The sequence below is a fragment of the Triturus cristatus genome, chromosome 11, assembly GCF_964204655.1.
Source record: "Triturus cristatus chromosome 11, aTriCri1.1, whole genome shotgun sequence".
NCBI classification, from domain to species: domain Eukaryota; kingdom Metazoa; phylum Chordata; class Amphibia; order Caudata; family Salamandridae; genus Triturus; species Triturus cristatus.
This window is the reverse complement of record NC_140594.1, coordinates 313,252,150-313,278,054: the sequence shown is the minus strand read 5'-3', so window position 1 is coordinate 313,278,054 and position 25,905 is coordinate 313,252,150. Positions and strand designations below refer to the sequence as shown.

Below are 25,905 nucleotides of genomic sequence, written 5' to 3'. Positions count from 1 at the left end.
AACTCTTGGTGGGGTACATAGGAGCCAGAAAAGGGAAGAATGTGCAGAAATGGACCATCTCAAGATGAATAGTCCTCTGAATCAAGATCTGTTCTGCATTGACTAAGAAGCAACCCCAAGGGCTTGCATTCTCATTCCATCAGAGCAAAGGCTGCGACCACTGCATTAACCGTGGAGTCCCTGTCCTGGACATATATCAGGCAGCAACATGGACATCTTTACGCAGGTTTACCAAGCACCTCTGTCTGGACAGTCAGGTCCTTCGTTGCGGGTGTTTAGCCCATTTGGTCCTGCAGGATTTTCTGGTTCAAATCTGCTTCACAGACCCAGCTCCGGGAGGCTTTGCTTGAGTCAGGAATCGGCTGCTAGAAGTCTCCATCAGATGAACCTGTTACTTACTTTTGTTAATTCCTTATCTGGTAGAGACTACCTAGCCTCAGATTCCTTACAGGTCCCCCTAACCTCCAAGCGATCTGATTACAGTGTAGGGTACATCTTTTGCGGTGCCTTAGTATTTCACACCCAGTTGTCTGTTCTCTTTTTGACTTTGCGCTCTTGCCATGCAAAGTTACAAAAGTAGCTGATGTCTACGCGAGCGGGGACATCTATATAGTTACTCCACAAACTACTCTACTACGATCAATGCCACCACCGTTAAGGAGTACTACTCAAACGTTCGTATCCATTCTTCCAATTTAGGAATATTTTAAGGTAATGAATCTGCAGCTAGATAAAATCTGTATCAGATAAGTTGCTACTGAAGGTAAGTAACTTGTTCGTCACACTTTTTAATCATACTTGTCTCCTTTTCTTGATAATGCATCAGCTCCTCCAAGGAAATTGTTGACTGCAAGTGAATTAGGGCTCTCTTGTTGTTCGAGCCATCTTAGTGCTTGTCAATAACTAACCTTTCCTTGGAATAAAGATAGAAAGCTTAAAACTCCTTGCTCTATTGCTTCTTCTTTCATTTTCGATTTGTAAATACCGGTTTATAATTTACAGTTGTCCGTAATCTTTTCACTCCTTTTCTACTGAGACATGTACTAGCAAAGAGCATCTGTATGACTTTCAGACATTCTTGAGACATAAATGTGTTTGACAGCTGGTGGATGAAAATAAAGTAGTCCATCCTCAGTATGCAGGGTTAAAAATATCTCCGGTATTCTTTCATATTTCAAACCTGCTTTATCTTAAATTGCCTCTACTATCTGCCCCGTACAGTCTATATAGAATGCTATTTTCTTTAAAACAATTGAATGTAATTGCCGTTTTAAATTGCTGTTTCTTAAATGATCTCAGAATAACTTCACAAAGAGAGAGAGAAACTTAAGACCTGCTCAATAACAACTTTGGCTTTGCCTTAAAAGTGGGTCGAGATCCTAATTTCAAATCACACCATGCAATTGGGAAGCGAAATGACAGTGCAACCTAACATTGATTTGTTATAATGCTATTCAATTACGTGAGCAGGGAAGAAAGTTCAGCAGAGAATTTAAATATGCACTTTGTTTGTCAGGGGAAAGCGGAGCCGCGCCAGCTATTAGCCACCTGTCCGCCCAGGACGACTCTGGGACAGTCCAAAGTCCAAAGAGGTCACAGAAGACTCTTCAGAAACTTCAGTCTCATATGGTCCACAGAGTTTGGAAGGAATGTATCCTCCACCGCCGTCCTTCAAAGTAAGGCATTCCTTTTCTTCCTACAGTTTGAGGTTTGGAACGTTCTTATACGTGTGGGTGCAGTTTACTTTGGAGGGAATGCCTTTCACCTGTCTAAATAAATTGAGAGCCAGCAGAAGCGATTGAGCATGCTTCCTTGATAATGCCTTCTACTTAATGAGCACTCCTGCCTAAATTCAGTAGACCGAGACGGGCCGCATAATGTGTTCATCTTCATCCTTCCCATTTTTGTTTAAAATCTAGATTGAGATGATTTATTGTAGCATTGATATAAATAACATTCTGTGACAAATTCAATCAGCCATGACACTTACTTTGCGCTCTCTCTCTCTCTCACTCTCTTACACTCACTCTCTCACGCTCTCTCACTCTCTCTCGCTTTCTCTCACGCTCACTCTATCACGGTACCAGTCTAATTAGTCACCTTAAAGGTGTGTTTTAAGTGCATTTTTAAACTGGGAAAATTGATATGTCTCAAGTGGTCACCCAGGGATTCCAGAAGAGGAAACTTTAGACCGAGAATGCCTTGCTGCCCATAGTTCATTGTTAGAATGTGATTGTAGTTTTGTTAATCCGAAAAATAAATGTCTTTTCCATGTTCTGTATTAAGAATTTCATTTTGCCTGTTGAGTAGCTTCCTCTGCCTCAGCCAAAGCAAATGATCCTTCACAGAACTTTAAAAATACATTCAGTATGGAAGAGTACTATATCTGCCCTGTTCTGAAGTTGCTTTTTTCCAAGAATGTGTACACTTGTTGTGTGACATGGCTTTATGTGAGATGTCACGAGTAAAGTATCTCAGAAGCTTTTTTGAACATTTATGTTGACTTATTTCTCCCACTCTTTTTTATTTTATTTTTTTACTCAACAGACTATGTACTCCGAATCATGATGAAGATGCCCCTGGTAGCATTTCATCCTGGGAGTTTGTAGATCCAGCCCAAAGAGCCTCCTGTTCATGTGCCAGGTAAATCCTCCTAACTTGCAGGCAATGGGAATTCTTGTGCACTCATATGCCATGATTGTATTGTACACGTTTTCAAAAAGTAATTTCTCAGTGTTTTCTATGCACTGTTTCTTAAGCCCTCTTCTTTGAATTCTGGTTATGTATGCAGTGCTTGGTCCTATCGTTCCTCCTGAAGTCCAGTATGAATGAGGGCTCCTCCTTTCTTTTCTGCTGGGCACAAATCGCTTTTGCTCCTTGAATTAATGCTAGCCTCTGGTACAATTTTTAGATTTAGCTGGAAATGTAGAATGATTGTGGCTACATAGAAGCAACCTTGATGCTCAGACAGTGGTTGCCCCAGAATGATTAAAATAACCATTTACAATAAATATAGACAAAAGCAAGTTTATTCTATATCCATGTGAGCCGGTCTTACTGGGGACCAGTCAAAGGACCACCTTTTTGATTTGAGGTCTTAGCCCCACTGAACTCTCACTACTCTCCCTGACAGTAAAATAGCTGTGCTGCAAATGCTGACAATCGTGAGCCTCAGTTATCCTGCAACTTACTTCAGCAGCCAGCTATCAATGGGGCACTAAAACGTAAAAAAGGTATGGACACTGTCAGCATAAACTTTGTTTTCACTGCTCTCTAGGTGATTAGGAGTGGTTTCCTTTGCTGTGGTGATTGTGACTGGACTTGGCCCTCCATTCTGATCCCTGATCTTGTTCCAACTTAATCAGGGGGCATGTCGCCTAAGCACCAGTGGCTGCTTCACAAAATGAACCTAGTACGGTGTTAAAAGAATCCTCAGGACTTTGTGCACAACTTTTCTGAATTATCTGGCATATGCAGGGTTGCCTTCATAGGTTTGCATTCCTGAGTTTTTACGCCTTTTCTTTTATATTTTAATTTCCTTTTGCAGACTTTCTATCTTTTATTTATAATGCGCTTGGAATAAGCCAACTTATTTGATACTCTTTCTTTATTTTTTATCTGAGAGAATCACAAGCATGTCAAATGCAGTAATGAACGATAGGCCCTTGGCTTACTTTACATCTTATCGAAATAAGTCTATGGAGTTTGACTTTTTGCTTTGCCTGTATGACACAGTTCAAATCAAACAACTTTGGCTTAAGCAAACATTCTGACAACTTAAGAAGATTATTTTTCTGCTTTACTCTCTAAAGTGCTTCATCACGAGGAAGAGGCCAGTGATTCCCATTTTGAATCTAGTGAGGGGCAGGACCTCCTCTCAGTTAATCTTGATCCTGGGTAACATTGAAACTGCTTGATCTAGCTGCCAAGATTGTCTTGAATCTAGTCCGCTTAAAGTAGCTAGGTTCTTTAAATTGTAGAAAACAATTAGTTGCTTCTTCTCCTAACAATAGTTTGTATATCTCTGGAAGACCATTTGATAGTTCCTTATCCTGCGCACCAACTAGAATCCCCATATATTGTAGAGCTGCAGCCCAATAATACATCCGAAAATCAGGAACTGACCAGCCTCCTCTTTCCCTCGGGAGTGACATAAATCGCATTGCTCTTCTTGTTTTGCCATGGGCCCATATAAATCTGTTAACCAGATGTTCTAAGGTTACAAACCATCTTTTCTCAAATTCCAGAGGGATTGTCCTGAAAAGATATAGAATTTTGGGCAATATTATCATCTTAACAACATTAGTACATCCAACTATTGATAAATGGAGATTATTCATTCTATCCAAATCTTTTGTAACTTGTTGTATAATTGGTTTGATATTTCTCTCTACTAAAATATCCAAATCTGCGGTTATAACTATACCAAGATATGTTGCCGAGTCTACCACCCTAGAATCATCAATCACAGTCAGCTTATTTTTCACAATTTGCGTTTTTGTTTGATTAAGTGCATATCCAGAAACCGACCCGAAGACTGAAGCTTCGCTTTCAATTGCCACTAATGCTTCCCCAGGTTTAGAGGTTATCACCGCGATATCATCCGCGTAGGCCAGTATCTTAGACTCCAGTCCCTGTGATATAATTGGGTGTATTCCTTCAATGGCCTCTAATCTTCGGATAAGTGGATCGATATACAAAGCGAAAAGCAAGGGTGAAGATGGACAACCCTGCCGTGTACCACGCTTGATCGCCAAAGGTTCCGTATATCCGCCATTTATTTTTAGATGAGCCATTGGATCTCGATAGAGAGCCTGTATCGCATTTATATATCCAGCTCCGATCCCAAACCAGCTTAAAACAGCCCATAAATAGCCCCATGAGACCCGGTCAAAGGCTTTTTCAGCATCCATTAAAATTAAAGCCATAGGTTCTCCCGAGACTATTGTGGAGTCGAATAGTGTTATAACTCTACGTATATGTTGAGTAGTCCCTCTCCCTGATATAAATCCATGTTGACAGGGATGTACCATTTTGCCAATAATTAAATTAAGCCGCATTGCTAAAACCTTAGAATAGATCTTTGCATCACTATTCATTAGTGTGATAGGCCTATAGGAGCCAGGATCTCTTGGTAGATTGCCTTTTTTAAGGAAGACTATTATCTCGGCCTTTGACCAGGATTCGGGCACAGCATGGCCTAACTGAGCCATCTTGATAATATTTATCAGGTCTGGGCCAATAGCCTCCTTAAATATTTTGTAAAATTCGAGAGGAATTCTATCAGGCCCAGCAGCTTTACCCGAGGGTAGGTCACTAAGTGCAGCGTAGATTTCATCCTGCGTAATTTCTCCTTCCAGGCTATCCCTTTCTATTTCTGTGATAGTTTCCCTAGAAATTTCTCCCAAATATTCTTGGATCCCGTTCTCCTCCATCAACTGCTCCTCGCTATATAAATTTAGATAATAGTTACGAAACACATTGCGAATCTCAGGTATGCTTGTTACAAGGGAGCCGTTACTATCGTTGATCTCAGAAATTTCTCCAATAGCACTCATTTGCCTTGTTCTAGCAGCTAATATTTGCCCCACCTTTTCACTATATTCATGACATATTTGTCTTTTTGCTAAGTATCGCGCAGCTATCTTTGTTGTTGAGATATCCCCTATCTCTGATCGTATGGCTGCAATTCTAAGCATAATACTCTCGAGTGAGTTGCAAGTAGCAATTGCGGTCAGCAATTCCTCTTCTGCCAATGCTAATGCTTTACAGAGTTTATCCAAAAGTGCTGCTTCCTTTTTTTGGCGTAGCAGGCTATAACTTAGAGTTTCGCCTCTCACTCCAGCCTTAAAGGCGTCCCAGACCATTCCTGCCCCTGTACTACCACGATTAACCCTCCAAAAAAGCGGTATCCATTGATTCATATGAGTTAGATATTCTGGTTCCACCAAGAGCCCTCTTTCAAATGTCCATTCTCGTTTCGGCTGAGAGCACCCCGTCAGAGTAACAGTAAGTACTAAAGGGTTGTGGTCGGAAACGACCCGGGGGTGTTTTTCTATACTACACCTAGCTAATATTGTGCTTGAAACAAAAAAGTAATCTAATCTGAAAATTGATTTGTGAGGTACAGAAAAAAAAGTGCTACCCGCATCATTGGGTCTGAGTCGCCCCCATACATCTACCAAAGCATTATTCCGCAAAAGATTGGTAAGGGCGCAGTAAACTTTTTTTTTCCGGCCGCTGTAAGCCCCTTCAGTGCTCCCCCAAGATCTACCAATACCATCAATGTTAAAATCCCCACACATTATCACTGGGGTAGGCCACAAAGCTAATTCTACTTCTAAAAATTCCATAAGTTCTGGGTCGTCAGCTGTTGACCCGTATACAGTACAGATAGTAAATGTTTCCTCCTGAAGCATACATTCTACCAAGGCCCAGCGCCCCCATTTATCAGCAGCCTTTTTTTTAATCGTTAGTTTTTGGCGACTAGCTAGAACGGCTACACCCCTTGTCCTTACCCCTTGTTTAGTGGCTGTAAGTAACTTAAATCCCAGCTGTTGCAAAAGGTACCCTCTTATTTCCTCAATGTGAGTCTCTTGCAAGCACAAAATATCTATGCGAAGTGTCCTAAGATATGCAGCTACTCTAAATCTCTTTTGTTGATCATTGAGACCACATACATTAATAGTTGCCACTCTAATACTCATTTTAATGATTTAACTAAAGCTTAATGTTATACCGTAGGCTTGTAACCTAGCTACTTTAAGCGGACTAGATTCAAGACAATCTTGGCAGCTTATAAAATTTGGAGGGCATTAGGGAAGAAAATAGGTATTGGTAGGATACATTACTATACACAGTTATATAAGAACCCCAATTTTCCGGAAACTTTTTCCGATAGAGTTATGGCAGATTGGGGGCGACTGGGAATTCAAAAGGTTGGAGACATTATGGGGGTAAGGGGAATCTTTTCTTTTGCGGAAATCCAGGCTTCATATGGGGTGGATAAAATACACTTCTTTAAATATCTACAGATCCGTAGTTTTTTAAAGGAGAAGACAGGTGGGGTGATTGGGTTCTCCCCAATAAAAATTATGGATACACTAAAAAAGGGTCAAGAATGTACTATTAAGAAAATATATTCTGATCTGGCTCTATTAAAGGCTGATGACATTGAAAAACATGGTAAAAAATGGGGAGATAAACTTGGTATAAAACAGGAGGTTTTTGAAAGGTCGCTAGAACTGGGACAAACTGCTCTTTGTTTAGCAGGATTACAGGCCCAACACTATAAAACTATTTTTTCATTATATTATACTCCTGCAAAAATCGCCCAATGGGGCGGGCAGGAGGGAATTACGTGCCCTAGATGCGAGTGTAATGAGGCAGATTTGATCCATATGATGTCAACCTGTCCTAATCTGATGAATTTAAAAGGAGAAATTGAGAATTTTTTTATCCATTCTCTAAAAATTAAGCTGCATCTTAACTCAGCAATAATCCTGTTGGGAATTGGGGAAGAAGATGCAGCATTAAGGACCTCAGAAGATTTTATATTTCTATCTATGGCGGTCTTACGAATCTGTATCTGCACGGCGTGGTTAGATCCTAACCCACCAACCTTTCAGCAATGGATTTCCAGGCTTCTTTCAATCTTCAACCTCGAAAGAGGAATTTATGATCGGAAAGGGAAGAAGGGGAGGATATTAGGAGAACGTATTTGGGGTCCTGTACAGAATTGGAAGAAAGAGCTACAAGGTAGTACTGTACGAGCTAATTAGTTTTGTGATTTATAGTCTAAAGAAAAAGGAATGCACTTAGCTTTACTCTTTTTTGCAATGTACCTCTAAATTTATGCTGTATTATGTTTTAGTCTTTTATTATTTAGTTTTTTTTTTTTCCCCTTTTGGTTTCTTTTTCTTCTCATGTACCCAGTGTAAAATGAAATATATGATTAATTGCTGTGCTTTTTATGAAAAATAAAAAATATAATAAAAAAAAAAAGAAACTGCTTGATCTAGGACAATAGATTTGTAGTAGGACTATATGGAATGACATTGGCTTGTAAGTAAGGGTGAGGTTTACTTATTGTGCCCTTTAAACAAGGGTAAGTGAGTTTTGTTGCTGGAGGTTATTGGACGGTGCAGCCTCCTTAGGGCTGTAGTGATATGTTCGACCAGTGCAGTAATTCAGTTTACTAAAATGCATTCTTTCTGTGACTAATTCTGCTTTACTTGGAATAGGTGGAGCAACTTAAATTTCTTCTCACCTGTTCTGTGTGGTCACAATCCTTGTTTGGCCACCAATACTTCAGCGACTCATGGTTTTAGCTGTAACTTTCTAACTTAATGTAGGGGCACTGTTTGCAAAATCCGGATAAAAACAATAAGCAAGATCTTCTTGACTGAGGCGTGATTAGAGAAAAAAGTAGTGTTAGTGTAGGCTCTTAGACCTACTAATATGACAGTAAATTACCTTATTGAATGTTTGAGGTGCAGCTATGCCCTCTTACTCATTTTAATTATGGACAGATTTATAACATTGATCCAATTTTAAGATTACACTGTGTAATATATCAGTGTGTCAAATAGGAACAACTTTTCTAGAATAGCATAGTTCTACGCCAGAAAACCTCAAATAAGATTTGGTTTAGAAATATGTTTGATGTAGACCTGAGCTTATATCATGCATTAGTTTTCTGGCTTGATCAAAACCTTGTTCTTTATGACAGGTGATCTGTAAGTCCCATTCGTATTGTTTGTGTTTTATTGCTTTATAAAGAGCACATATACTAAACGAAATTCCTCCAAAGTACCACATATATATCTATTTATCCATCTATCTGGTGCTTTGGAGCAATTCTATATTAGATATCTAAAAAAACAAACAAGAAATCAAAAAACAAATTATACTGTACTGCAGAATTCGGAAATATGTTTCCAAAATCAATCTTTAAGAGATTTTTTTAAAGAGAAAGTGGTGATATCATGAAGGCTGTGTTAAAGCATTCTATTGTGCTACCCTTGATATGTTTCTCTAGTTTTTCTTTTATGCTTTCTTTTGCTTTTTCTTTTACTTAAACGTGAAATCAACAAGCTCGATTGGATTTCTGTTTTCTAGTCCACCCAATTGCTGCACAGTTCTGCAAACCTTGCATTTTAAACGTAAAAAATATTCAGGTAAATAACAGGGTAATCTATCAGTCTAGAAAAAAACTGCCTTATTTAAAAGAATTACGTGAGGAAGTTTGTAGAATAGATATACAGTTTGCCAAATTGTATGCCTCAGTTGTTAAGTTTTTGTTACCAAAGAAATCTGATTTGGAAATGACGTGCATAAAATAGAACCTCCAAGGTGTTCACAGAGGGACATACTAGTGGCATGTCACCAAATTTAAGAGGCCACGGTTCTAAGTTAATTTCTCTGCGCTGCTTCTCCATGCATATTTTACTGCTGCTGGGGCCGTTGTTCTAATCACCTCACCGCTGCGTTAAGGCACTCGCCTCCGGCACGATCCCCGTTTCACCACGGTAATTAATTACCGATTGAGTGGAGGGACGTGACTCCTCCCCTGATCCTCCCACACCCGGCTTGCTTGGTCTGCTGACACAGCTACTCTACTTTAGTGGCATGTGTGAGTGGACGCACAGCAGACGTGCGCAGTGGGCGCCCATCTGCGCCCGTCCACGGCCATCCGGTTCCTGGGGCCACCCACTATGCCTGTTTAAAACCCGCATAGACCTGTCTGTATTCTAGCAACGCCCTCCGTACTATGGAGAGGTCTCTGGCCGTAGCATGCTATCACTCAGTACAGAAAGGAGAAGGGATTACAAACTGTTGGTTTAGGCTCACACCCTGCATTACTACATCCCAGCAGGACCACCTGAAGTTTGCCCTCATAAACTGTAGATCCCTGGTCAAACACAAAACGGAAATGTATGACTACCTCACTGACCATTAGCCTGATGCCTTGTTCCTCACTGAAACATGGCTCAGTGAGGACTCTGCCCCCGACATTTCAGAAGCACTTCCAAATAACTATGGCATGGTCAGATAAGACCTCATTTTAAAACGCGGACGAGGAAAAGCCATAATCTTCCACCTATCCCTCAACTGTGCGCTATATAAAGTCTCAGTAGGGAGCTCAGAGGCAGCTCAATTTAGTATAAGGAGAGCAAACAAGACTATGATGAATGGTCTCCTAAGCTATCGCCCACCAGAGCCGCTAAACAATTTTATGGCTAATCTTATGAAGCTGTCCACCCAACTGGCTCTTAAACACACCAATCTTCTAGTCTTGGGTGATCTTAATCTACACCTAGAGGATCAACACAAAAAGGAGGCACAAACCGTATGCAAGGAACTTGCGAGCATACAATTAAAACTCGAATCTGTAGCACCCACACACTGTGCAGGCCACCTATTAGACACCTCGAACTACGTGGGCCTGGTGGTGGAACAACCGACTTCTGTTCCTTGGTCCGACCACCAACTCATAGAATTTCGCTTTCCACTACCTAAACCGGCACTACAAAAAATACTAATTTTAATGGCTTCCACAGGAATTGGTCCAAGTTCAACAGTGTGAATTTTTCCAATGCACTTCATAAAACCCCACCATTACTCCATAGTGACGTTAATCTGGCTAACACTTTGATTACTGAGTGGATGACGGAAGCATTAGATGAATCGGCCCCTTGGACCTCGAAGACCCCTAAGCGAGGGTCAAAATCAGCCCCTTGGTTCAATGAAGAGCTCAGAGCGGCCAAACAGGGATGTAAGCGCTTAGAACGCAAATGGAAAATAGCTTTCTCCATAGAAGCGAAAGAAGCTTATAATACTGTACAGAACAAATACCACTCTCTCCTCAAAAAGACACGTTCTATATACTACAAAGAGAGGATTGATAGGCAGAAAACTCCTCTAAAGAGTTGTATGCCACACTGAAAGAGATTTCGTCTCTTGAGAGAACACTTGCAACTCCTGTCAGCTCTGAAGAGAGGTGTAATAAGATTGCCGACTTCTTCCTACAAAAAGTATCCACGATATACAATTCTTTCCCTGAGGAAGCTCGAAATTGCCGTAGTGAACTTAAAGAGGTATCCAGTGAACCAAGTGCACCATCCCTGAGTGCGTTTATTGCTCTCCCCACATTGGAGCTCAAGGAAATGGCTCTAAAAATTAAATCTGGCTCCCCGGCCGATACAGCGGCACTAAACAGGATAAAAGAGGGCATTGATGTGATACCTAAAATACAGCAACTAATAGACACATCGTTTAAGGGCGGATAGGTTCCTAGGGCGTGGAAACATGCAACGATCATACCCCTTAAGAAAAAGCCATCAGCTAATCCCGAGCTATTAGATAATCTGCGTCCCATCTCTTTGCACCCCTACATATCCAAACTCGCTGAAAAGGTTGTGAACAAACAATTGGTGGAACATATAAATTCACACAACCTCCTACATCCAACCCAATCTGGTTTCAGTGCATCCTTTTCTACGGAATCCGCTCTCCTCTTTGCAACAGAAACCATACGAAGACAGGCAGATGCAGGTCATATGGTAGCCCTGGTCCTGTTAGACCTAAGTGCCACCTTGGACACAGTATCCCACAAGCTACTCCTTCAACGTCTACAGGAGTGTGGACTGGGCGGGGAAGCATTAAAATGGATGTGGTCTTTCTTGGAAGATCGTAGCTTCCAGGTTGTACAACACTCCCACCGTTCTAAAATCCTGCCACTCCATCAAGGAATCTACTCTGAGCCCCACCCTCTTTAATTTTTGCGGTCTCGAGGTGTCCCATCTCTGTTGACTCTACCACTCCCGAGATACTAGTGTCGGAGTGATTGTTCGCACCCTCCGTACTAGGGGTTGATAGACCTCTTACAGGGCTCTCTAGATGCGGAGTACTACTTTTCCCCAGCGACTGTCGTCTTTCCGAATTAATCTTACTAACCTTCTGGACCAAGTAATTATCCATTGTACGTGGCCCCAAAGAGGGTTTAGATCTAGACATATTGTAAATTGTAAATCGTCACACCCCCGTCAAAAGCTTACTGAATTGATATAACGTTAAGTCCGTTAATATTTCGCATACATTTCAAATTTTAAAAAAACATTGGCTACGGCTAGCAGATAACTCAATATCACCCCCACTGCTTCGTGTGACTCCTATATACAGAACCAGTGTCCCTGGCCCAGTCCAGTCTCCTCAGGCCTCTGAGGGCCACAGAGGGCCCGCCCTTTGCCCGGGCTTAGCCCGGCGCCGCCCGCGCGCCTCCCGCGACGCGGAGGGAGCCTCACAGTTTTAAGCGCCTCAGGGCGCGCAGGGAAGCGGAAGCGGGAAATGCCGCTAGGGACTCTGGGGGCTGTAGTCCCCTACGCGGCGTCCAGCGCGGTCAATGGCGGCCCAGATGAAGATCTCAGCGTCCTCGGGCCCCCGGGTGATGCAGAGTGCGCAGCGGAGCGTCCTTCAGCCAGGTAAGCTGCTTCGCAATATAATTTATATATTGGACCTATGGCGAGGATTATGGACAATTACAATATCTCCATGGTGTTGTACGCAGACGACACACAGCTTGTGGTGACCCTTGCACAAGACTCCGGTGAATCAGCATTACAGTTCTCATCCTGTCTCAAGGATTTAGCCACATGGATGTCAAACCACTGCCTTAAATTGAATGGGGGCAAGACAGAGGTCATGATTGTTGGGAAATCACCCTATATCTGGGACACGACCTGGTGGCCCTAGGTACTGGGGCCTATCCCAGAGCTCAAAATTGAAGTAAAAAACCCGGGTGTGTGGCTTGATCCAAAACTTTCGTTTGAGTCCCAAACTAGAAAGGTGGCATGGAGATGCTTTGGCACTAGGAAGATGCTAAAAAAAAAAAACCTGGACTTTCTCCCTATATCAGCCAGGAAAACCATAGTCCACACCATGGTGACCTCGCAATTTGACTATGGGAATGCCCTGTATCTGGGTGCATCTAAAGTCTGCATGAAAGGACTCCAGCATATTCAAAACACAGCGCCACACCTAGTTCTTAATCTACCTAGGCGAGCATCATCAACAAAAGCTCTTGACGCCCTTCATTGGCTGCCAATTGAGAAGAGAATTATTTTCAAAGCCATGTGTTTGTCATAAGACCCTACAGGGGATAGGCCCTACCTACCTGCACAACATCCTCACCCCTCACAATCCTGGTCGACAGCTAAGATCTACAGGAGTACAGTTACTCAAGATTCCCAGGATAAGGAAAGCGAAGATGGGTGCTTGATCCTTTGGCTATCTAGCGGCCAAGAATTGGAACACCCTCCCTCTTCAGCTACCAGTGGAAAAATATGAACCAGTCTTCCGTAGAGGACTGAAAACCTGGCTTTACAATCTCTAGGCCAACAATTAACCCACACCTGCTTTTGTGCTTCTAGCACGGGGACACACCTTTTGGGGTAGCCAGGCACTCTATAAATGTATTATTATTAATTTTGACCACAAAATGTCTATTTTACCAGATGTTAATTCAGATTCAATCATCACTTGATCCACTTTAAGACTACCATTACATCAGAGGTTCCAGAGCAGTCTTCGTTTTGAGTGTTTAAGTCAATAGAATAAATATGGATTGAAGTTTCTATAACTTGAAGCCAAGACGCATGGCATCTACCTGAGCATCTGCCCTCCTTCCTTTCCCAGTGCCTGTGTGAAAAAACTGGTAGTTACTCTTGTAAGTTTCTTGAGGTTAAAATTTGGATCCAGGTTTCTTACTACTATGTCCAGTAATGTTGTCCCTAGGCTATGAAGCCTAGGGACAACATAGCCTAGGGACAACATTGGGAATTGAAAATGAAGAAAGATTTTGCAGACTTATAATTCCAAGAAAAGAAATCAAGAAAACATTGACTCCTTCATGGATCTGGGGTTCACATTCATCTTTGTTAACAACTGGAAAAGAAATGTTGTATTTGCCATATTTTCCACATCAATATCCAAGACATCCATCAAGAGATGTTTGTCAGTATTTCCACGGCAGGTAATTTCACCCATCTCCCAACAATAAAATCAACAAAGGTGGATATTCCAAACTAACAAATGGAGCAGAACTATGGGATACAGCCAGCTAAAAGTTGTTGGAATTCCAAATAAGGAAGAACTAAGAAACAGTAAATGGCTTCAAAGTCCTCTGTCAACTCTCAAAGCAGTCCTAGAGCAACCTGTCAGTAATAAGTTTAATACTGTGAAACGAAAATGAGACCCTGCTAAAAGAAGCTCCGAAATATTCACAAATCCCAATAGAAGAAACGTTTTTCGAGGAAGGAAATTTGCACTAGATGCACTTAAGCACTTTAGCACTGCACTTTTGCACTGGGTTGGGGTATGAATTTGCGGACATTTTATAAAACATTGTATAAAATCTCGTTTCCGCTGGAATATGTCACTATGCGCTTTATTGTATCCATTTTATCCATTTGTTTCTGGTTACGGATTAATTGTTCTAAAAAATGCCCTGTTTTTTATCAGTCAATGGTATTTTTCTCTCATGCTTCTGCTTAATAAAAAGATTTATTTAAAAAAAACAGTTTTTCAAACAATAGTGAACCTAACAGGTAATCTCGCTGGCTGTAAAAAAAAAAAAGCAGGTATTACCAGAGAATGAAACTGTAAGTGTAATGACGGCAGGTTTGCAAGGTTACTGAGTTTTAATACTGCTACCCAGTCATGAATTGTCCTTTGCAAAATATCACCCATCTAGAACCTACATTTAAATGTATTCCCTTTAAAAGGAACCTGGTACAGCTTGCTGGCTTTGTGAGCACAAACCAAGAAATCACGAGGGGTGGCAGTCGTAGGAAAGAAAAAACAAGCTGCCCATGAGGATTTTCCAGAATTATCCCATTTGCTTTGCAGAATGAAAATGGTGGGTTCACAAAACCACCCAAGGAGAGAGACATTCACATCAGTGTTACTCACCTTTTCCACTCAATGATAACAATATGTTCGAGGCATATGAGCTGCAGATCACACACTTAGGATAGTAGATCGCCATGTGGTGTTGGGCTCGGATGCTTGCAGGTGGTTGTTGTCTTCGGAAAAAGTCTTTGGTCACGAGATAGGGGACTCCTTCCTTGGACTACAGTGCGCATGGGCATCAACTCCATCCTCAGATTGTTTTTTTCCGCCACTGGGTTCGGATGTAACTTTTCTGCACTGGCTGAAAACCTCTATTTACAAGCTTTTCGAAGCGCAAAAACTCCTACAACGATACCGAAGCACCTTCATTCAACATCGATTTAATCGACTCAATTACGGACGTCGACGCGGGCTGCTGGACCTATCCACGCCGTAAGGCCTACGGCTCATGGAAAGGACGCCGTTCAAAAAATGCCCCCAGTGTGGAGCAAAATTTCCGCACAGTGACCACCACAAGGTCTGTAACCTGTGCCTATCACCGAAACACGACGAGTCCAGCTGTCCAGCCTGCGCAGCATTTCAATCCAAAAAGACCATTCGAGATCGAAGGGCTCGACGCCACATCATGCAACAGACCAGCTCCGGAACCAGAAAACATCTTTGAGGGTCCAGATGTTCCGGAAGAAGATTCAGAGGATCTCCAAATCCTCTCCGAGGCAGATGACTCAGACGACCCCATTACTCTACATTACATTATTGGGTGCTTAACCCAAGAATCGAAAAAATATATAGTCCTGCCCCAGAAGATCCTTGTTACATCAAAGGACAGCTCACTCTGGATTCTTTGGTCGTTTCCAACGCAAGGAAATGCGCCAACTCACAAACCACAGGAGATACACCACCCACGACAAAGAATCCAAACTGTTAGAAGCCTCTGGCAAACGAGTAGCAGCACAAGCTGCTAACCATTGGCGATTTGCCAACACTCAGGACCTACTAGCACGCTATGATAGGGCTCACTACGACCAGCTAGAGAATCTGCTACAACATCTACCAGACCAATATAAGACCCAGGCAAATGACCTTATTCAGGAAGGTAAACTTATTTCGAATGCGTCAATTAAATGTGCGCTTGACGCAGCAGACACCGCCTCTAGAGCAATAAACACAAGCGTGCTCCTTAGACGCCATGCCTGGCTACGCATTTCAGGCTTTAAGCCAGAGGTACAAACTACCATACTTAGTCAACCATTTAACCAAGAACAACTATTTGGGCCAGCAGTAGACACTGCACTTGAAAAGAAGAAAAAAGACACCGAGAACGCTAAGTCCAATGGAGCATTACAGTCTCCACAACCACTTGGCTCCTTTCGACGCTCCTTCTACAGAGGAACCTCCAAGAATATCGGAGCAGACACCTCCACTACGTTCAAACCCTCTACACAAACATCCCCCAATAGAGGATATTTTAGAGGAGGATATAGAGGAAACAACAACAAGGGACGAGGCCCAGGCAATGCTAACACTCGTACCTCCCCTGCCACAAAACAGTGACTTTCCTCCTCCCCCCCCCCCCCCCCCCCCCCGACTATTCCACTCCAGTCGGGGGAAGACTCAAACAGTTCCTACCTGTCTGGAACTTCATCACAACAGACAAGTGGGTAAGACAAATTATCCATTATGGTTACTGCCTGGAACTCACCACTACCCCCCACACATACCACCCAAGCAGCGTTCCATGTCATCAGAATATCTTGCGCTCCTCAAACAAGAGCTTCTCTTATTGCTTTAAAAACACGCAACAGAGCCAGTTCCCTTACAACATCAGAATACAGGGGTATACTCTCTATACTTCCTAATTCCCAAAAAGGACGGGACTCTAAGAACAATACTCGACCTCAGACCCCTAAATCTATACATAAACTCAGATCATTTCCATATGATCACTCTTCAACAAGTGCTCCCACTACTACAACAAGGCGATTTCCTTGCCACACTAGATCTCAAGGACGCCTATTTCCACATTCCCATACATCCAACACTATCAGTTTACAGTCCTTCCATTCGGAGTAACAACTGCGCCCAGAGTATTCACCAAATGTCTAGCAGTAGTAGCAGCACATCTCAGAAGACAACAGATTCACATCTTCCCGTATCTAGACGACTGGCTAATAAAAGCCAAGTCATTCAACAAATGTGTTCTACACACTCACCAAACTATCCAACTGTTACACAACTTGGGATTCACAATAAACTATCCCAAATCTCATCTCAAACCCTCTCACATACATCAGTATCTGGGAGCCACCATAAACACCTCCAAAGCCCTCGCATATCCCAGCCCAGCCAGGATAGCCAATATACAAACTCTAATCGCAAAATTTCAAGCCCAACACTCTCTTCCAGCAAGAGTGTTCATGCAACTCATAGGGATGATGGCGTCATGCATCTTCATTGTGCCTTATGCAAGACTTCAAATGTGTCCCTTGCAAGAATGTCTAGCACGTCAGTGGAACCAGGCTCACGGACAACTTGCAGATCTGGTGTTGGTGGACAGCCGCTCACATCGCTCTCTAAAATGGTGGAACGTAATAAACCTGTCCAAAGGGCGGCCGTTCCTAGAGCCTCTTCCACAAATAGTGCTGACAACCAACGCATCTCTCACAGGATGGGGAGCCCATCTCCTCGGACACATCACTCAGGGAAAATGGACCACTCAACAGAAAGTGCTCCATATCAACTACCTGGAACTGCTAGCAGTGTTCCTAGCACTAAAATCATTCCAATTACATCTCCAGAACAAAACTGTCCTCATCCGGACGGACAACATGACTGCCATGTATTACATAAAAAAAAAAGGGAGGCACACATTCTCTCCAGCTATCACAGCTCGTGCAGAACATTTGGAGATGGGCAATTTCCCAGAATATATACCTGCTTGCAGAACACCTTCCAGGTGTTCACAATCAAATTGCCGATCTGTTGAGTCGACAAAATCAACAGATCCACGAATGGGGATTACACCCGCAAGTCCTATTGCCCTCTTGCCAACAATGGGGCCAACCAGACATAGACCTGTTTGCCACACACGAAAACGCAAAATTCCCAACCTTCGCCGCCTGATTTCCCCACCCGGAGTCGAAGGGCAATGCGATATGGATGAACTGGTCAGGCAGATTTGCGTACGCTTTTCCGCCTCTCCCTCTCATTCCATTAGTGGTACGCAAGCTCAGGCAACAGTCTCTCAAACTGATCCTAGTGGCTCCTACATGGGCACACCAGCCGTGGTTCCCAACACTACTGGAACTCTCGCTAGTTCCACACCAAAAACTGCACCTCTCCCCGTCCTTATTAACCCAGAACCATGGAGAGATCAGACACCCAGATCCAGGTCAACTGAATCTAGCGATCTGGCTCCGGAAGTCCTAGAGTTCGGTTACCTAAACCTGCCACCAGACTGCATGAATATTATAAAGGAGGCCAGACGACCTACCACTAGAGCCTGCTATGCTGCAAAATGGAAAAGATTTGCCATTTACTGTACTAATAATCCTATAAACCCGTTGGATGCATCCATCCAAAACATCATTTGCTACTTATTGCACTTGCAAAGATGTAACCTGGCATACTCATCCATACGTCTCCACCTAGCAGCATTAGCAGCCTACTTACAAAATCGACAACATTTGTCACTATTTAGAGTACCAGCAATCAAAGCCTTCATGGAAGGCCTTAAAAGGATTATTCCGCCTAGATTACCACCCTCTCCAGTGTGGAATCTAAACTTCATTCTTACAAGGCTCATGGGACCCCCATTTGAACCTCTGCATAAATGCAAACTACAATTCCTCACATGGAAAGTGGCTTTCCTTATAGCTATCACATCCCTCAGAAGGGTAAGTGAAATCCAGACTTTAACCATACAAGAACCATTCTTACAATTACACCGCAACAAAGTGGTTCTTAGAACAAATCCCAAATTCCTTCCAAAAGTCATATCTCCGTTCCATCTTAACCAATCAGTAGAGCTACCAGTGTTCTTCCCAAATCCGGAATCGGTAGCTGAAAGAGCTCTTCATACCTTAGACGTTAAAAGAGCCCTGCTTAACTACACTGACAGAACCAAATCATTCCGCAAAACAAAACAATTGTTTGTTGCGTTCTCTCCACCACATAAAGGCAACCCTTTTTCCAAATCTGGAATAGCCAGGTGGATAGTTAAATGTATCCAAATATGCTACCACAAGGCTAAACACAAACTGACAGTTCCCCCGAGAGCACATTCAACACGCAAAATAGGGGCTTCCATGGCATTCTTAGGAAACATTCCCTTAGAAGATATTTGTAAGGCAGCCACATGGTCTACAACACACACCTTCACTAAACACTATTGTGTTGACGTGCAAGCAAAGCAACAAGCTTCTGTGGGTCAGGCTGTCCTTAAAACTTTATTTCAAACTGCTGCAACCGATACAGGTGACCACCGCTAGGGGAGACACTGCTACATAGTCTATCCTAAGTGTGTGATCTGCAGCTCATATGCCTCGAACGGAATATACTACTTACCAGTATGCATCTGTTCTTGGCATGTAGAGCTGCAGAGCCACACACGCTCACCCACCTCCCCGGGACCTGTATCTGTTCCAGCAGCGTCTTACTTAGACATTCCACATGAACATCTCTTTTCTACAAACTCCATCATTTCCCATCATGGCGAAAAACAATCTGAGGATGGAGTTGATGCCCATGCGCACTGTAGTCCAAGGGAGGAGTCACCTATCTCGTGACCAAAGACTTCTTCTGAAGACAACAACAACCAGCAAGCATCCGAGCCCAACACCAGATGGCGATCTACTATCCTAAGTGTGTGGCTCTGCAGCTCTACATGCCAAGAACAGATGCATACTGGTAAGTAGCATATTCCTTATTTACCAGATTGCAGGCAATCTTAAGTGTCATTGCCTCATGACTGCTCAACCGCACTCTCTTTAGGAGAACCAAGATCCTTATAGGCCCCTACGACACTGAGTGACATATTAGTTACCAAGGCCTAGAGGCAAATGAAACGTATTGCCCAGTGACTGACTTCCACAGGATATGGACCAGTGGCTGGATGTGCCCTTGCAAAGAGTTGTCGGAAGGCCTTACACAGGAAGTGGCCTTCACAGCTGGACATTTGAGTTTGCAACTCCTCATTTTGAAGTAGTTCTTTCTTTGTATAATACTTTTGTAATACTTCCATTAACTGCAAGAAAAGGTGAGTAAAATTCACATTTCCTATTGTAAACTCACTTGCAATTCAAAATACGACAATCTGCATAACACCGATTTTCATGGAGGTTTTTGTTCTCTTTTATAGCTGGCATCACTCTATAAAGAACACTAATCCATCTTTCTTTACTGTTCATGGTTGCACCTCATGTCTGTGCTTTCTTTTTACCAAATATTAAAAGCCTTTATGATAATTTCCAACTCTCCCACACCCTTTATGAAGTGATTTATAAAGTTGTAGTATAATAGTCTGGGGTAGGGCACTTTTGGTTGCCAATTATAAAGAAATCCCTACGTGTAAACAAAGTTCTTGCCCTTGGGAGATATCTTGCTCTTTGGCTTCATTTTATTTAAAAGTTTTAGCTAAGGAACATTATCATTTGAGAGCCACAAGGAGAACCCTCAGTAAGTAGTTAGTCTAGTTGAAAATTCTCCACCATTGCTTTCTCCACTGCAGGTTCTCACTTTAGAACTTTTGTTCCTAGATCATTCGTATTGCCCATGAGTTTTTTTGATTTCACAAATAGTTGCCTTTTCAACAGCTTGTTGCAAAAGAATGTTTGGCAGCCTCAGCAACTAGGTATTATGTCTTTATCCTGTTTTAATTCTGTCAGTTATTTGTATCATCAATCTATTTTTATACTTTATACATGTTGCTTTGTTTCAATCTTTTTTGTATTTGTTCTTGTGCATCATATAGGACGTTCATGCCCTGTGTGCAAGTTATTTATAAAATCTATAAATTGTTTTTCGTTCACCTATACCATTTTCTCTGTTCACTCTTAATGCTTTGAATGTACTAAGGCCCTATTTGCTGTACTTTACCGCTACATTATGTCCATGTGAACAGTTAAGATACTGATGGATGCAGTCTTAAATCTTATGGTCATACCATGTGTGGCTGCAGATACACATGCTCTGCATACTCCTACCATCTAGTATTAGGGTTGGACTATTGCAGCTTGTTTTTGTTCTAAGAAGTCTTTTGAGTCGCAAGGTCTTGGTGACTAATCCTCTGGTAGTGCACTCGCATGGGCATGAGCCATTTTCGATTGTTTTTCTCTGCCTTGTGGCTCGTACATGTATCAGTATTGCCCCCAGTCTTGATGCGTTCGAAGCGGACTGGCGCAGTTCCGGAGATTGTTGTTCCCTTCCTGTCACCGTGAAGATTTCCACTTTGTGCTTGCTGTTCCTTCTATTTTGTCAACTTGTGCCGCTCCGGACATCGTTGTGGAAGAACCGGGCCTCCCAGCCCTTGGGTGCCCAGCCCTTCGGGGCTCCACATGTTCCCTACTGACACCAAAGAATGAAGACACGCTGAGCGTATTGGAATGGATGTCCTTCGAGGGGTGCCCTCAGTGCCACTCAAAGTACACCTGGGTCGACCTTTACACTGTCTGTACTTTCTGCCTCTCTCTAGAACACAACAAAATCTACTGCAATTGTTGCTCAGCCTTCAGGAGCAAAAAGAGCCTTCAGCAGCGGAGAGACAGACGATGGTCCCACAACAAAATGTTCTGAATTTCCTCTGAGAAGACCAACATCTTCGGTGAAGCAAGACCTGATTGGCGCCGAAAAGGAGAAATTCCATGAGTCACCCAGCATACTGCCCCATCAACCCATATCTGAGATCATTGGATCGGATTCTTTGGAGCATGAACAGGAGGGAGTCCAAGTGAAGCAAGGGGCGTTCAAGGACAGTTGACAACCAAGCCTCAAAGACACATTGAAGTCAAGCACTGGCACCTTGGGGGTCAGGCATTGAGCCCTGTGCACAAGATACCACTACTTCCAGTTGAGCCTCTAACCTAAGCCTCTGGTCAGGACTTAGACTAGGTGTCTAAGCTCAGACTTGACCCCTCCCTCATCGGGCCACAAGTTTGAAACCACACGTTGGTGCCCAAGTTTTGAAGCCAAAAGTGTCATCAGCAGTAAGAAAACCTTTGGCTCCGCGGCAGTTGACCGCCGAGTCTGAGAGAGGCCCATCCTTGAGAATCTCGAACAGGAGCTGGCTCAAAAGCAACAGCACATCATCATTTGTCCCTGCACGGGTAAAATCTGTTACTCAAAAGCCTTTGCCCAAAAAGTGCAGATTCTTATAGGATGCTCCAGCACTAGATATTCCTGGTGCCTCCAAGAAGCATAAGGACAAGCCTTTTAGCTCTCCTCCTTCTCTTCCACCTCCTCCACGTGCTCCTCCCTCACCTCCTATGACTTCCCTCTCAGAAGTCACCGGAGTCCTATGCAGATGGAGGTCTCCCTAGCCCCTACCCTCCAGTTGAGGACTTTGGTGCACTAGTCTACCTGCACCCCACCAATTATCCTTAGGAGGGCTATGAGGTGGACCCTCTAGGAGACTCTCCTGACCATGACCATTTCCCTGCTAGGACTTCCCCCTCTAGAGGATCCGACTGCATAACATGGTGCATACCATCCTGCAGCTGCCTTCCACAAGGTGGACATGTATGTCACCCGTAGTATGAGGACTTCCTGATGGAGACCCTCTCCAGAACTGAGAGATACGCCCAGTTTCTTCCTATGCTAAAGGAGATGGTAAAAACTGCCCTCAGGAATATTTCTAAAGGGTGTAAAATTCCAGGTGGTAACCCCCAGCATAGAAAAAAATACAAGTCTGCTGCTTCTGCAACCCTCTATATCCGGGGTCATGTCCCACCAGACTCGCTGTTGTCTTCACCTCCGTGTAGGGAGCAGGCACTTGGGCCACAGGCGACACTTCTCCTCCTGATAAGGAGAGCAAGTGAATTTATGGCACTGGCAAGAGAGTAGCAGATGGTGCTGCTGCACATTGCCAGTTCAGTAGGCCCCCTGTTGTGTTACGACAAGCAACACTGTGAACTGATGAAGACCTTACACCAAAATCTCCCCCACAAATATTGTAAGAGAGGAGAAGAGATTGTTGAGGTGGCGAAAGCAGTATCCAGTGCCACTATTAGGTGCACACTGGGTTCATCTGTTAAAGCTGTCAGAGGGTTGAATACCTCTGTTATCCTCCGCTGCCACTCTTGGCTGTGTCAAGCCAGAGGTCCAACAAAGTCTCAACAACCTTCCCTTTGATGGTAAACACCTTTTCATCCTGCTGATTGATGAGATAATGAAAAATATAAAAAAGGATGCTGACCCTGTTAAGGCCATGGGTGCCCTTCATGTTCCCTCACCATGATGGGGACCCCTTGTCTGCTTTTGAAGGCAGCAGAGAAGGTGTGGGTTTAAGGCTATTTCCCTAATTAAATGCAGTTGCACTAGTGCCAGCAACAGTCCCACCACAAGTAGTGAGTTAAAGTTACACAAACACACACAGCATCTTCAGAGGCAACAGCTCCAAGGGTTGAGACAGAGGCACTCCCTTCACTGGGGCCTCTTCCTCCAAGTACTGACTTGCCTCACATCCCCACTGATCACACCACCTGTCAGGGGAGGCCATAAAGATAACTTCCCTGCTGGGAGGAGATCACCACAGACTAGTGAGTTCTATCCATAATAGAACATGGCTACTGTCTCAAGCTCATTTCAGTCCCACGCCACACACACACACACCCTGTGCCCACAACACCTTGCCCTAAAGCTTGAAGAAGTTCATGCACTACTTCTCATAGGAGCCATAGAACCCATGCCCTTGCAACACCAGGGCAAAGGCGTCTACTCCCTGTACCTCCTCATCCTCAAAAAGGATGCTCATTCAGGCCGGTCCTCGATCTGAAGCATTCTCATCGGATACATCCTCTCTGAACATTTCCGTAAGGTATCCTTGCAGGATGTAATTCCACTGCAGCAAAATGATGGCTTCACCAAACCTGAAGAACGCCTGCTTTCACATTTCCACATATACAGCTTATCTACGCTACCTACCACACTTCATGATAAGTGGTCAGCAATACCAGATCAAAGTGTTATCATTCGGGGTTACCACAGCCCTAAGGGTCTTCACCAAATGTCGAAGTGGTAGCTACTTGCCTCAGAAGTAGGTAAACTAACTTCTTCTCCTACTTTGGCCGATTATGAGTTCAAGCAATAAATATGCCTAATCCACACCCAAGCCTCCATTTAGTTCCTTCACAATTTGGGGATTACAGTCAGCGCCACCAAATCCCACCTCAACCCGCTTCAGGTCCAACCCTTTCTGGAATCCATCTTTAATGACTCATGGGCTAATCTGACCCAAACTACCAAAGAGTAGCGGCATTCTAACAGCTACTGCCTCTTTTTCAGACTTTCCGTCCTCTCACAATTTGAACAGTAATAATGCGTTCTGGGTATGATGCCCTTAATCCTGTTAATAGTCCCTCATACAAGGCTTCATACGCACTTTATCAATGGTCACAAGTGGAAGGTCACTGGGAAGTTCTAGTGTTGAGAAGGGCCAGTATGCATCACTTTCCACAGTAGTAGGACAGCAGCAACCTTGTGAACAGACAGTTTGCAGACCCAGTTCCGCAGGTACCCATCACCACAGACACATAACATGCAAACCTATGGTAAGAGAGGGCTCATCGTAATGACATGATAGTCCAGTGTCTGTGGCAACTCATCAAAGGAGTCACCACATCAACCATCTGCAACTAGTAGCTATACACCTAGCCCTCAAAGTTTTTCTCCAAAACATTCAGGGCAAGGTGGTCCTGGTGCAGACTGACATGACCATGGGCATGTTTTACATACAGACGTAAGGCGGAACACACTCCTCAGCTATCGGCACTACTGCAGAGAATTTGGCATTGGGTGATCTATCATCAAGTACACTTCTTGGTAGTGTATCTCCAAGGGAATGGATAGTGTCTTTGCAGACCTGCTCAGCAGGACACATCAAGTTCACGAGCATTCCTCAGCAGACTCATGGGGCCTCGAGACACTGTTTACGTGACCTTTGCAGTTTCTCTCCAGGAAGGTCAGCTTCTTAGTAGCCATAACATCTCTTAGTCATATTTGTGAAATGCAGGCCATCATTCTACTAGAACCTTTTTTCCAGGTCCAAAATGACAGGGTGTCCTTAGAACCAACCCCAACTTCCTCCATAAGGTGGTCACCCCATTCCACTTTAACCAGACAATTGAGCCCTTGGTCGTCTTCCCACAGCCTGACTCTGTAGCAGAGCTCTTTGTTGCATTTGCCCCTTGCACAGCCTCATATAAGTACCCCATATCGAAGGCAGGTATAGCCAGGTGTACTGTTAAATGTATCCAGACCCATTACCCTAAAGCCAGAAGGACCCTACCGGCCCTCTCCAGGCCCCACTCTACCCACAATCAGAGCACCGCTGTGGCCTTTCTTGGGAATATACTCATAGCAGACCTCTTCAAAGCTGCCACATGCCCACTTAACACACTCTCGTAAAGCATTACCATGCGGATATTCTGGCATCAGGGTGGAGTAGGTCAAACTGTCCTAAGGACTCAGTTTCAGACCTCAGCACCATCCACTGGCTAGTTGTTGCTTAGGGGAGTACTGCTTTACAATCTTTGCAGAACATGTGTATCTACAGCCACCCGTACTACAAACACATTTTTGTTACCCTGTAAGCATCTGTTTGTCACATGTAGTTTCTATAGATTCTCATGCGCCACCCACCTCCTCCAAAGCCAGTGTTTGCTGCAGCTATCCTGAGCTTACTTGTATTTTTAATTATACGCATGGCTACTATCCTACCCACTAATCCATATCTTCTCTCACCCGTTGTGCGGAAATCAATCTAACAATGGAATCAGTGCC

At 43.5% G+C, this 25,905-nt stretch overlaps 1 protein-coding gene across 2 annotated transcripts in view; it reads left to right on the top strand.

Annotated features, from left to right (window-relative positions):
• MED13L (mediator complex subunit 13L) overlaps positions 1-25,905 on the top strand; it is a 964,037-nt gene that overhangs the window by 650,131 nt on the left and 288,001 nt on the right. For both annotated transcript variants that reach the window (XM_085634904.1, XM_085634903.1), the window contains exons 8-9: positions 1,517-1,676; positions 2,548-2,643. In XM_085634904.1, coding sequence (XP_085491030.1) covers positions 1,517-1,676; positions 2,548-2,643 — 256 coding nt within the window. The remainder of the gene's footprint in view (positions 1-1,516; positions 1,677-2,547; positions 2,644-25,905) is intronic.